Below are 13,787 nucleotides of genomic sequence, written 5' to 3' on the forward strand. Positions count from 1 at the left end.
AAATTTTGCACAAAAAGAAAAAAAAAAGAATTCTTAAAGAGGAGAGTGTCAAGTATGCTGCTATATATATATATATATATATATATATATATATTGAAATACCCCAAATTTTTATTTTCGAAAATTTTAAATTTTTGTTAAATTAAAAATCTTGATTTTCAACTATATGCGCTATTAACACCAAACAATCTTAATTTGAGTCCAAAGTTTTGCGAGTTAGGCGCAAGCCCAAATATATTGTTGGAATTTTCGATTTGAGAACAGTTCAAATTTTCGAAAAATAATATGAAACTCCAGCAATTAATCTATTATGAATATATATAAATTAATTATCCTAAAATCAAATATCATTACTATTACTATTTTTATTATTATTAAGTAAATGGAGGAAATGTTATGGAAACTAACTAAAATAATCAAAATAAATCGAACCGGACCCAGAAATCAAATTTATTTTTTGAAAACCACACGAATAACCTGAAAACCAATTGAAAAACCGGCAAACCGAGCAAAATCGAGCCAAATCATTGAATCAGACCAAAGCGGTTCGAATCGAACCGGAATGATCTAGAAACTGACTTAGTTTCTTCTTTTCTTCCTCTCTTCTTCTTCTTCTTCTACGCGTGCGACAACCTCCTCCACCTCCCTTTCCTTCTCGTTTCCGGCCACCGCTCAACGAAAGCGAGGTGGCGATCGGCTCGTCTGGTGCTGGTGGTCGTGTTTCCAGCCTCCTCTCGCGTGAAAAGAGCTTCAATGGGAGCGAGACAGACTGTTCTCCTTGACAGCTCGTGTTCACCAATTTCCGGCGATCCACACCGATTCCAGCAGCTTGAGGTCGAGGGACATGCTTCGATTGACTCCCCTCTTCCCGGAGATCTTTCCCCCATCAATTCTGGCGATGAGGCTCGAATGACGAAACTACCATGAATGGCAGTGGCGAAGCCACTTTCGGGGCCGTTTCCGGCCAAAACAGGCACGCCCAGTTCAAATGGAACACACAATCGGAGTCCCCATAAGATTTCGAGCATTTTGGTATAAATATTGTTCAATTCTGGCCACAGTCGATTTCCCGGCCACCGTGGACGGCGGCGGCGGTCCGGCATCCGGCCGGTGAGCCTCAGGCGAGGCACTAAGGGACAGAATTTTCCCCTCTTCGCGAGGATCGTGGAGTCGTCGCTCAAATTTCAATTGGTACGCTCTATGTCACGACCCGTTTCCATGGGCCGGACCGGCACTAGGGCCCAGGTAAGCTTAAGGCCCCCGAGGCCCATAGTAAGCCTGAATCACTAATATCTATTATCTCAATATAATATTTAAAACATTCAGCCTATATTTATAGAAAAATAAACCTCAAGATTCTATTAAATTTCGGCCCAAATTTATCAGTTGCAACATTTCCACAGTTCGGGCCCAATTAACAATACATCACATTTTTAATATGGGCTCACATAATTATATTGTCTAAGTTAATACACGACTAATTGTACACAAATTCTACAACTGCGGAGTTCACTAATATATGTATACAGATAAGTCTTCATTAATATATCAACGTTAAAATTAAAGAATTTCTTTTTAACAGTGAAGGAGCAGAGTTATAGCTGGGATTTAGAAAATGCTACTTCCTGGAAGATTTAAACAAGAGATGTGAGTTTATTAATGAATAATAATTATTGCACAACACATGCATTCACACAAATGTATAAATATATCAATCTAGTTATCCGACTAGTTATATGCTCACACAGCCAGTCACACAAATGGCATATCACCAGCACTCACAATTATTAACATCTTCATATAATTACATCACGTGGAAATTGGTCAGTGGCGTCACCGAAACCCCGATGAGCCGTCCTCCCACATGGCTCATCCTCTCACGTGTGCACCAGGGAGCCGATCCCTCATACTAGCCGACCGGTCTAATCCTCACTTGACCAGCCCTCTCATTGTTTTTCTATCCTCTCTTTTCTTTTTCATACCAACAGGAGGCAACCCGGTGGTCTCCATCCAATCTAGATCATCAAGCGCTCACAACAGGAGGCCACCCTACGGGCTGCGATCAAATCTAGACTGTCCGGTGCGCAACGACGAGAAGCCAACCCGTGGTTAACGGTAACGGTAACGGTAGGTGCACACGGGGGCGCTGATCTCCCATTTACCCGGCTAACAGAAACAGAATCAGGATCCATATAACAGAATCAGAATATAACAGAAATCAGAATCAGGATCCGTATAGCAGAAACAGTCTCACAAACCCATGGTGACCCACTTCATCCCAACTCCACACAAACAAAGCATAGCATTATCACAACACAATTAATCAAACATTGCAATTAGATGCAGACATATTGATCAATTGAACATCGTAATGCAATGCACAATCAGACATCCATTTCTCAAATGCAATTAAATAATTAAATAAATACTATTAACAATAAACAATAACAATAAAATAAATGATAATAATAATAAACAATAACAATGGAAATAAATAAATAACTAAATAACTAAATGAATAATAAAGATAATAAATAAATAATTAGAGCACTCTATTTATTATGTATTAAGTTATAGAATTGATATAAATAAACTTATTAATTTTGTCATTAATTAGACTAAGTTCTAGCGAAATTTCGGCAGCACCTCCCCTAAAAATTAGACTATCTACCTGCTCAAATATCACAATATTAATATATATATATATCAATCATTGCACACGGCCCATCCGTCGGGCAATCAATCAGCTATATTCCCGTCCTCCTTTCAAAACAACTCAACCCATCCACCATAATCCTATTTTTCAATCATTAGATCAATCAATTCAAACAGCCCATCAACTTCAAGCTACATATAACATCCATCACACTTACATATATACTTAATAATTTCAACTAAATAACCTCCAAGCGTGATTCATTAATAGCATTAATTACCCTATAGCTATTTACTTAAACTTATAACTTCTCCTAACAATATTTTATTAAAATTCCTATATTAACTTACATAAAATTTAGTTAGGAATTTTTATCTTAATATTAAACCTCCTAATTATAATTATGGTTCATGTCATTTCTTTGATCATGTTCTAAACTAATTTGCAATTACATTATTCTGAAATCCTAAACCAGTTAACAAATCATGTTCACTATTCAAATACGCACACTAATCATTCTAATTTATTTCCAAGGACTATAAATGTTCATATATTTTTAAGCTAACCCAATAACCTAATTTCTTGTTATTCAATTTAATCTATTTAATGACTCAATTAAATTCATTAATCAATTAATTCTTTATATACAAAAATTGAAAATTTAGTTTAGAACGTACCAATTGAGAATCGGGCGATGATTCCCTGATCAGCGTGAAGAGAAGAAAATTATGTCTCTCCGGGCCTCGCCGGAGTGTCGCCGGCCGGTCACCGGACCACCGCCTCCGACCGCCGTGCACGGTGGCCGGAAAGTCGCGAATGCCCAGAAAATCGCAAGGTTACCACCACCCGACTCCAATTTTCGTGAGGAGACCAAATCTACAATCAGTTTGTTGAGCTAGTGGCTCGCTTGGCCAGAACAAGGCTGACAGTTCCTTCCTTGCCGTCGACCATGGTGTTTTCAATTTCTTCCACCAAAACTGTCATTTCTTGGATGGAAAACGTTCACACAGGATGGAGGAATCGATCGGAGCTCACCTTGAAGCTTCACGTCGCCGGAATCATTCGATCTCGTCGGAGTTGTTGCTGCGTCGCTGGGCAGAAGAGGCTCGCGTCGTCGCCGATGAGGGCCTGATCGACGTGAAGAAGGACTGGCAACGTGACCGGCGGCATGAGAGGGATCGATCGCCACCCACCATCGTCAGTCTGGTGGCCGGAGACAGAAGGAGAGGGGGGAGGAGGGAGTCGCCTGCGTGAGAGAAGAAGGAGAGGAGGAAAGGAAAGAAAGAAAGAAAAATATGTCAGTTTCTAGATGATTTCGGTTCGATTCAAACCAGTTCGGTCTAATTCACAGATTGGCTCGATTCTTGCTCGATTTACAGGTTTTCCACTAGGTTTTTGGATTATTCGTGTGGTTTTTCAAAAGATCAATTTGGTTTTAAAGCCCGGTTCGATTTATTTTAATTATTTAGTTTAGTTCCATAATATTTTCTCCATTTACTCAATATTACTAATAAAAATATTAATAGTAACAATATTTGGTTTTAGGATAATTAATTTATATATATTCATAATAAGTTAAATTAAGGGGTTTCGTATCATTTCTCAAAAATTTTAATCATTCTCAAATCGACAATTCCGATGATATATTTGGGCTTAGGCCCAACTCACAAACTTGGGCTCGAATTGAGATTGTTTGATATATATATAGTCCAAATAGTTGAAAGTCGAGATTTTTTATTTAAAAAAAAAATTTGAAAGCTTTGAAAATAAAAATTCAGGGTGTTTCACTCTAAGACTCAATTCTCAATTTTTGTATATAAAGCATTAATTAATTAATGAATTTAATTGAGTATTTAAGTAAATTAAATTGAATAACAAGAAATTAGGTTATTGGAATAGCCTAAATATATATAGAACATTCTTAGTTTTTTTTTTTTGTAAATAAATTAAATTGATTAGTATGCGGATATTGCGATAGCCGGATATGTTTAGTTAATTGGTTTAGGATTTTAGAATAATGTAATTGCAAATTAGTTTAGAACATTGTCAAATAAATTACATGAACTATAATTATAATTAGAAGATTTGACATGGAAATAAGAATTCTTAGTTAGTATTTATGTGAGTTAAATTGAGTTGATTATTTGTTGATGGAAGAGCTCAGTGGATGTTGAGTTACGAAGATGGCAGATGGGGTATGATTGGTGATTATGGATATGGCGGATGGGAGGCGTTGTTGTGAGTTGCCCGACGGATGGGCTGTGTGTATTGATTGATAAATATATAATATTATTGTGATATTTAAACAGGTAGATAGTCATATTTCTAGGGGAGGTTCTGCCGAAATTTCGATAGAATCTAGACTAATTTTAGTTAATAACATAATAAATAAGTTTATTTAGATAAATTCTATAATTTGATACATAATAAATAAAGTGCTCTAATTATTTATTTATTATCATTATTATTCATTTAATTATTCCATTATTTATTTATTTTCATTATTATTGTTTATTATTATTATTTATTTTGTTATTGTTGTTTATTGATAATACTATTTATTTATTTATTTGCATTTGATTTTGGATGTCTAATTGTGCATTGCATTACGATGTTTAGTTGATTAATATGCTTGCATTTAATTGCAATACTTGATTAATTGTGTTGTGATAATGCTATGCCTTGTATGTGTGGAGTTGGGATGAAATGGGTTACCATGGGTTTATGAGGGCGGTCTAAGAGACCATTGGCCGTGCGAGAGATCGGCTCCCCGTGTGCACCTGATGATACGGATTATATGGAAACCACAGGGTGGCTTCTTATTGGGCGCACTTGATAATCTGGATTTGATGGTAGCCCGCAGGGTGACCTCCTGTTGTGTGCGCCTGATGATCTAGATTTGACGGAGACGATCGGGTTGCCTCCTATTGGTATGGAAAAGAAAAAGGGAGAATGGAAAAACAATGAGAGAGCTAGTCAAGTGAGGATTAGACCGGTAGGCCAGGTATGGGGGATCGGCTCCCTAGTGCACATGTATGAGAGGGCGAGCCATGTGTGAGGACGGCTTGTTGGGGTTTCGGTGACGCCACAGACCAATTTCCACGTGATGTGATTATGTGAAGATGTTAATAATTGTGAGTGTTGGTGATATGCCATTTGTGTGACTGGCTGCGTGAGCATATAACTAGTCGGATGGCTAGATTGATATGTTTACACATTTGTGTGAATGCGTGTGTTGTGTAATAATTATTACTCCTTAGCCGGTTTTCCGACTGGTTAGAACCGAACCGGCGGTTCTAGCCGTTACAAATTGTCAGCAGCTTTTTTTTTTTTTTTTAATTTTGTTGTGAAATCTCTTAATTACCCCTCCCAACAATTATAAACAGCTAGTTTTAAGGGTATTTGTGGAAAAATGATTTTTTGGATTTATTATAAATATCTCATTCCATTCCATTTACAATTTCCTCACACAAAAATCTCTACTCTCTCTACTCTCTCTACACTCTACTACACTCTACTCTTTAAAAAAGTTGCTCTTTAAAAAAATTATGTTCCAACTTTTTTAAACAAAAAATAAATTCAGTTGAAGATTTTTAAAAAAAAAATAAGTTCAAGTCTTTTCAAAAAAAAAAAAATTTAATTCAAGCATTTTTTAATTTTTTAAGTGTATTTTTTTTTAGAAATAATTTTCACAAATTTTTAAAATTTGAAAATCAGTCTTCAAAATTTAAAATTTAAAAGTATGCGATTCGCCAGAAAATTGGTTGGAGAAACGATCGGAACCGTCTATTTTGGAACCGTTAAGAAACCGAAACCGGAACCGGAACCGTTCGGTTCCAAACCAAAACCGGAATCGAAAATTTTCGGTTTGGTTCTGAAACCGTGGCCATGCCTAGTCCAGTGTAATATGCTCTCTTACGAATACATGTATGAATACATCAACTTCATGATAAATGAGACTAAATTATCATTAATAATATTTTTAATTACCAATAAAATTAAAAGTTTTCTAATTAGAATGAGACTAAATTATATATTTTTAATCGATCAATAAAATATCAATAAAATTAAAATTTTTCTAATTAGAATAATATTAAATTAGCCTTAATGATATTTTATCTAAATATTAAGTAATATTCATTTTTTTCCAAATATTCATATTGTGTAATATATTCTAGAAGATATTATGTAACATCCGGACAGACACATGATTGATTAAGAAGCTTCAGTTTAAAAACCAAGGAAAATTACTTTTGTCAAGGTTTTGAGTTTTGACTGATCACACAGTTTCCACAGGACAATCCCTAGCACCACTCAATTATTTACTTCAAATGTTCATCATGCCTTCTTACTTGTCGAGATGTAGATTTCAGTTTTCCATTTTTTTTTCTTCCTTATTAAAGGAAAATTTTTATTGCTTTATTTCCCGTTATATTACTCACAAAGTGTTATCCATTTTTAAATCCATATTTTATTTTTCAATATATTTGATTATATACAAAACACATATAATTTAATAAAAAAAATATAATAGTGTTGTAATCGTATATTTTCTAATCGGAACTAAAATTATTATCAATTAATCATATAAATTCATTAGTATTTTAATAGTGTTTTAATTGTATATTTTCTAATCTAAGTTTGTTTTCTTATCATAGTTAATTCTATAATTACAACTATTCCAATTATAATTGATATTTTAATAGCATTATAATTTATAATAACCAGGTGAGGCGTTTCTCAGCAGTCAAATGCTCTTCGACGATCCTAGATTTTCCTCACGTTCAGACCTTTAAGAAGTGATTTATTTTTACCTATAGAGAAAAAGAAAAATGAATTAAAACAAGTCTAGGCTCTCAGATTTTACCTTTTAGAGCAAATCAACACTTCTCAAACTTGAAGGCTCAAGAACACCTTCAAAATCTCAAGAACTTGATCCAAATCTGATATTAAGAACTTATGATTTGTTTACGAATGATTGATTTCGTTGTTGGTGATTGATTTTGTTTTTATCAAAAACCCAATAGTTTACTTAGAGAAAATCAAAGTTTTCAATCTTAAAACCCTAATTTTCTATTGCTAAATGAGTTTTCAATTCACCAAAAATTCCCTCTCTATAAAAGATGGAGTAATTATTGAAAAATGTGAGGTGGAAAACCTAATCTCTAGGGCCAATATGGAAAAAAAAGCCACTAATGGGCCCTCAGGACCAATAGGACCCATTTTATGGAAATCTAGTCTAGGAGGCTTGTAAATCGAGGCGACGTGCCGGGACATGTAGCATTTTTCTCATTTTAAACTCGGATTATCGAATCAAGAATCAGGCTCAATCGAGTGTATAAGACCTGATTTTACTGAACACGGTTATCATTATTGAGCTATTTTTCTAGGTAAAATTAAGTGACTACAGTTTGCCCCCCAATTTGATAATATTTTGCTTTTAGCAGAATGTCGTCAAAGTGTAAAATAGACGCGAAAGTAAGAAATACTTACCTCGCAAATTGTATGAAAAAATTGCCATGTCCATGCAGACAAGGTTTGTGTCCTTTGGATGGTCTTGATGGTGAAAGTGGGTTCTTGGGGCGGTTTGATGATGAAGATGCGTTCTTTGGACGACTTGATATTGGAAATGTGCCCTTTGGATGGTTTGAAGTAATTTTTACTTGTAAAAGTAATTTTTTTTCTAATTAAGAGGAAAGACCTACCACCTGTGGGTTAGTCTTTCCGAGATTATGTCTAAAAAGTATTACTTTGCATAAAAATTTATGAAAAAGAGCGACTTCCCATGAAAATATCTCATGTTTCACAAAAATATATCTGTGAGTGTGCCTTTGCACAAAAAAGTAATTTTGGTAACAAATGTGACTTCACAAGCAAAACGAGAAAAGTTACATGTGACCAACAGTGATGTTCCTACTTGTGCATTGAGTTAGAATAACTTGCCGACCAAGCATAAGAGTTGTGTCGCGGCAATTGAGTTTAAAAATCCTAAGTTGGCCTAATAAGCCCATAAAAAGCTTATAAAATTTTTTGAAAGTTTAAACCTTTCACTTATTCCCTTAAGCTTTTTAAATTCTCTGAACTCTCTTGTCTTCTTCCAACCAAATACCTTCCTACTGACCATGGATACCAAAACATGACTATTTTGGATTCCTAAGGGAGAGGCCGCAGATCCTCAGACTCGAATTGTGAGCCTAGTGTCACGGAGATAGGTTTTAGCTTGCCTATCCGTGTGGCACTTAGTCGCCTTTGGGTTCTAGGACGAGCTAAGTTAGCCTAGAAGTGTTGGCTCAAGGGTCAATTCCTAATCTCGGATTTTGATGATTAATACAAAACAAATAAATTTAAATTATGTTATTTGTGCTAATTTTATTTTATGCAGAATTTCTTTGGAAAGAAATCATACAAGGCAGTCCTACATTGAGTGTGAAGATTTTGAAGATCCTAGTAGCTAGGTATTTAGGATATTTTTGTAGGATAGAGAGAAAATCCATATACGAGCATAAAAATCTATTTCTCTCTCAAAAATATTTTTCGGAAAATTAGTTTCTTCAAATAATTTATTTTCGAAAATATTCCTTTAAATCAAAAAGATTTATTTTCCTAAAACTAAAGAGATCTCTTCTCTAAATGTTTTTGGTAATACAATCATACTCTTCTCGGAAATATCTTTTGAAAGATCTAAATTACTTAAAATTATTTTCTTACCTTAAAAACGAAGGAGAATCTCTTCGGTTTTAGTAAGAAGCATCCTTCCGCAAAAATATTTTCCAAATATTGCTGCCGAAAATCTCTTGTTTAAAGGAAAGCAAAATCGTGTTTTATTCTCTTACTAAAAAGGATAAAATAAAATTTTTGGTAACAAAGATTTTCATATCTTCTAAATAAGGAAAGAAGATATTCTAATTTCAATCTCTTTCCAAAAGGCGACAGCTTCTTAACTCCCTATATAAAGGAGCTTTCACATCTTGAACATTGGTGAAGTAAGAGTTTTTATTTTAAGAGCACTCTCTCATTGAACAAATCCGTGTCTCTCAAAACTTACTCTCTACCCCCATTTTCTTTTCATCTTTACTCTTAGCGTTTTCAATATTTAAAGTGAAAAGAATTTTTACAATTACTTTTGAAAAACAATTCTATGTTCTAATCGATCTTCTAATCTGATAAAATTGTTTTTCCTGTGCTTATATGAGCGTTTCTTTCTGTCTATTTAGATTGTGTAATCTATAGTAGACAGGCTCTTTATTTGTTAAACTTTTGTGTGTAATAGCTTAGGTTAGAAGCTATTGTGTTAGAGGTTATCAAGCGACCTTCTCCATGTGTGGGATATTAATGTTTTGAATCGAGTTTTCTGTACTCTGCCAAAAACAGAAAGGGTTGAGGTTAACTAGAACCTTTGGAAAATCTAGTGGGACAAAAGGGTAGATCTAGGTGTTGATCTATTGCCTTGTACTGTTGGTTTGTCTCTTACCCTTTAAAAGAGATAACTTAGTTGAGGATCTCAAGATGCGTCTTGGGGAGTGGATGTAGGCGAGTTAGTGCCGAACCACTATAATTCTCGGTGTTGATCTCTTTATTTCTGAAGTTTGCTTGACATTGTCTCTATAACACTTCTGTTTAATTTTTAGAAACGCTAAAATTGTTAATATTTCAGATGTTCTAAAATGGTAATAAGTCTTATCTATTCTGAACTTTAGAACTCTGGTATTCTAATAAAGTGAATATACCATGTTCTAACTGTTGTTCTATTCACAGCATATTTCACTGATTGAGTTTCTAATTAATGTTCTAAACTTTATGAGGATGTTCTAATCCTGATAGCTTTCCATCATAAAGTCATTCTGATATTTGATTAAGGCTCTGTGAAGAAGTTCTAAATTTAATAACTGTCATTCACATAGCTTTATTTGATTTCTCAAACTTTATGAGAAAGTTCCAATTTCTATAACTTTCCTTCATAAAGAAGTTCTGATAGTGTATAAGTCAGTGAGAAGCTGTTCTAATCAATAGCTGCACTTCGCACAGACTTTCTATCTTTTGTAATTAGAACATTGTGAGGATATTCTAATCCATATTCTATTCTCACAAGGTTCTGTGTGTTTTCCACTGCACTTAGAATTCTAATTTTTGTTTAGAATTTCTAAAATTTATTTCAGTTTTTTAGAAAACCCAATTCACCCCCCCCTCTTGGGTTGTGCCATATATATTCGGGACCCACAAGAAGCACAATGGAGCAAATATAAAAGCTAAATAAGAAGAGAGAGTACAAGAGAGCTTGAGAAGAGACTTGTATTGCTCTTGTATTGCTTAATTGCTTGGTGATTACAAATGAGAGGAGTGGTAGTATTTATAGCCATTTCCACCTCCTCAATGGATGGCTAGGATTTACATACATACAATGAACGGCCTAGATTACATGGAGTTAGGTGGTTGTTAGGTGAGAGTTAGGTGAGACATTAAAATATCTTTGGGTGGGAGTATTATAATGCCTACACCTTGTGGACTTGGAGCAACCACATTTGGGCTTGGAGCTTGCCAAGTCTTTAGGTCTTTTGTGCTAGCCCGTTTTTGATAGCCTTGCAAGCCTTCCTTGTAAATGTTTGGGCCAACTCCACCTTCTCACCATGCGGGCCGTAACACCCTCCCCCACTCAAGCTCGCGACGTCCTCGTCGCGCCTTGAGCCTCGTATTGCCTTATCATTTCCTCGAACTGCCATAGGGTGTCTTCACGCTCCCAACTAGCTTCAGATTCTGGGAGGTTTCTCCACTTAATCAAGTACTCGCGGTAGTTTAGGACTCCACGTTTTCGCACCACCCGCGAGTCGAGTATGTTGTCAACCTCCCTGTCGAATTCAGTGACAACTGCAGTTGGAGCTCGTGTGGATGCACCCCTGCCTGGGTCTTCTTCATCGGCATGGTAAGGTTTTAACATGCTAACATGGAAGACGTTGTGAATCTTAAGCTTAGAGGGCAGTTCGACTTGATAAGCAGCTTTTCCCACTCGCTTGATGATGGGAAATGGTCCTTCATACTTCTTCACCAACCCTTTGTGCACCTTCTGTAAGGACTTGAATTGGTTAGGGAGGAGTTTAACCAGTACCTTGTCTCCTTCAGCGTACTCCTTTGGCCGCCTCTTAGTGTCTGCCCATTTCTTCATTCGCCGAGCAGCTTTATCGAGACAAGCACGAGTCTCATCTGCTTCTTCATGCCATTCCCTTGCAAATTTGTGGGCTGCAGGGTTCACCCTGACATATGAAGCTGCAATGGCATTGGGGGTCATAGGCTGCTATCCCATGATAATTTCAAAGGGACTTTTACCCGTGGACTCGCTCCTTTGGAGGTTGTACGAGAATTGGGCAATGTCAAGCAGCTTGGCCCAATCTAGCTGATGGGCACTAACATAGTGTCGGAGGTACAGCTCGAGTAAGGCATTGATACGCTCCGTTTGCCCATCGCTCTAGGGATGAAAGCTAGTTGAGAAGTTCAAGTCTGTCCCCATCAGCTTGAACAATTTTCACCAGAACTTGCCAGTAAAACGAGGGTCTCGGTCGCTCACAATATTCTGTGGGAGTCCCCATAACTTCACCACATTTTTAAAGAACAGGCGGGCTGCTTCATCAACCTTACAGTCAGCAGAGACTGGGATAAAGGTAGCATACTTGCTGAATCTATCAACAACGACCATTATGCTGCCATATCCTTCGGATTTTGGTAGTGCAATGATGAAGTCCATCGAGACACTTTCCCAAGGACGCTTCGCAACAGGAAGAGGTTCAAGTAAGCCCGCAGGAGCTCGTTGTTCAACCTTGTCTTGCTGCCAGATAAGACAAGTCTTAACATACGTCTCCACATCATCCTGCAGTCTTGGCTAGTAGTAGTGAGCTCTTACTAAGGCCATTGTACGAGCTTCACCAGGATGTCCAGCCCATTTTGAATCGTGGGACTCCTTGAGGATTTCTTTGCGATGATTCCCCTATTTTGGCACGAAGACTCGATTGCCATGAGTATAGAGTACTCCATCCTATTCCCAAAATCTTCGTGTCTTTCCTTCCTTTGCTAATTTGAGCAAGTTTCCAGTAAAAACATCATGTTGCATCCCTTCTCGGATGCGTTCCAGCAGGTTGCTTCGTGGGGTGCTAGCACTGATCGTGGCTAGCTCTGCCTTGCGACTCAGTGCATCGGCCACAACGTTGGCCTTCCCTGGTTTATACTCAAGTTTATAGTCAAATTTTGCTAAGAAGTCTTGCCATCGGGCTTGCTTAGGACTCAACTTCTTCTGCGTCTGGAAGTAGCTAGTGGCTACATTGTCTGTCTTGACTACAAACTAGCTACCAAGCAAGTAGTGATGCCATATTCGTAGGCAATGAACTATGGCCGTCATCTCCTTCTCTTGGACAGTATACCGACGCTCGGTATCATTTAGCTTTCGACTTTCATAAGCTATGGGATGACCATCCTGCATCAATACCCCACCAATAGCAAAGTCAGATGCATCTGTATGCACCTCAAAAGGCTTTGTGTAATCGGGCAGGACCTTGACAGGCTCTTCAGACTTTGTGCTTCAGTTCTTCAAAGGCATCTTGGCATTGTGAAGACCAATGCCATGAACAATTTTTCTTAAGCAGATGGGTCAGGGGCGCCGCAATGGCTGAATACCCCTTTATAAAGGGACGATAATAATTTACAAAGCCCAAGAAAGATCTCAACTCGGGGACATTTGATGGAGGTTGCCACTCTTGAATGGCTTTCACTTTAGCTGGATCCATCTTTAGCATGCCTTCCTTGATCTTATGCCCAAGGAACTCTATTTCCTGTTGAGCAAAACAACACTTTTCCACTTTCACATATAGTTCATTCTCCCGAAGAACTTGGAAGACTTGTTTGAGATGTTGCAAATGTTCTTCAAGAGAAGTGCTATATACTACAATGTCATCCAAGTAGACTACCACGAATTTGTCGAGGTAGGGGTGGAATAGTTTGTTCATGAGGGTGCAGAATGTGGCTGGGGCATTAGTCAAGCCAAAAGGCATCACTAGAAATTCAAATGCACCATACCGGGTTACACAAGTAGTCTTGGGCTCATCTCCTGCCGCAATTTGCACTTGATAGTAACCCGACCGTAAGTCCAGCT

The 13,787-nt window shown here is 36.9% G+C and overlaps 1 protein-coding gene across 1 annotated transcript; it reads right to left on the reverse strand.

The window, feature by feature from the left end:
- Positions 1 to 11,306: 11,306 nt before the first annotated feature.
- Positions 11,307 to 11,936, reverse strand: LOC149494957 (uncharacterized). The gene has a single exon (XM_089724465.1). The coding sequence runs from the start codon at positions 11,934 to 11,936 to the stop codon at positions 11,307 to 11,309; it is 630 nt and encodes a 209-aa protein (XP_089580591.1).
- Positions 11,937 to 13,787: the final 1,851 nt, after the last annotated feature.

The sequence above is a fragment of the Jatropha curcas genome, chromosome 7 (genome assembly GCF_041381405.1).
Source record: "Jatropha curcas cultivar XTBG-Jc1 chromosome 7, XTBG_Jcur_1.0, whole genome shotgun sequence".
Lineage (NCBI taxonomy): Eukaryota > Viridiplantae > Streptophyta > Magnoliopsida > Malpighiales > Euphorbiaceae > Jatropha > Jatropha curcas.

Coding starts and splice junctions, on each gene's coding strand:
- LOC149494957 (XM_089724465.1), bottom strand. CDS start 11,936: ATGACCCCCAATGCCATTGCAGCTTCATATGTCAGGGTGAACCCTGCA.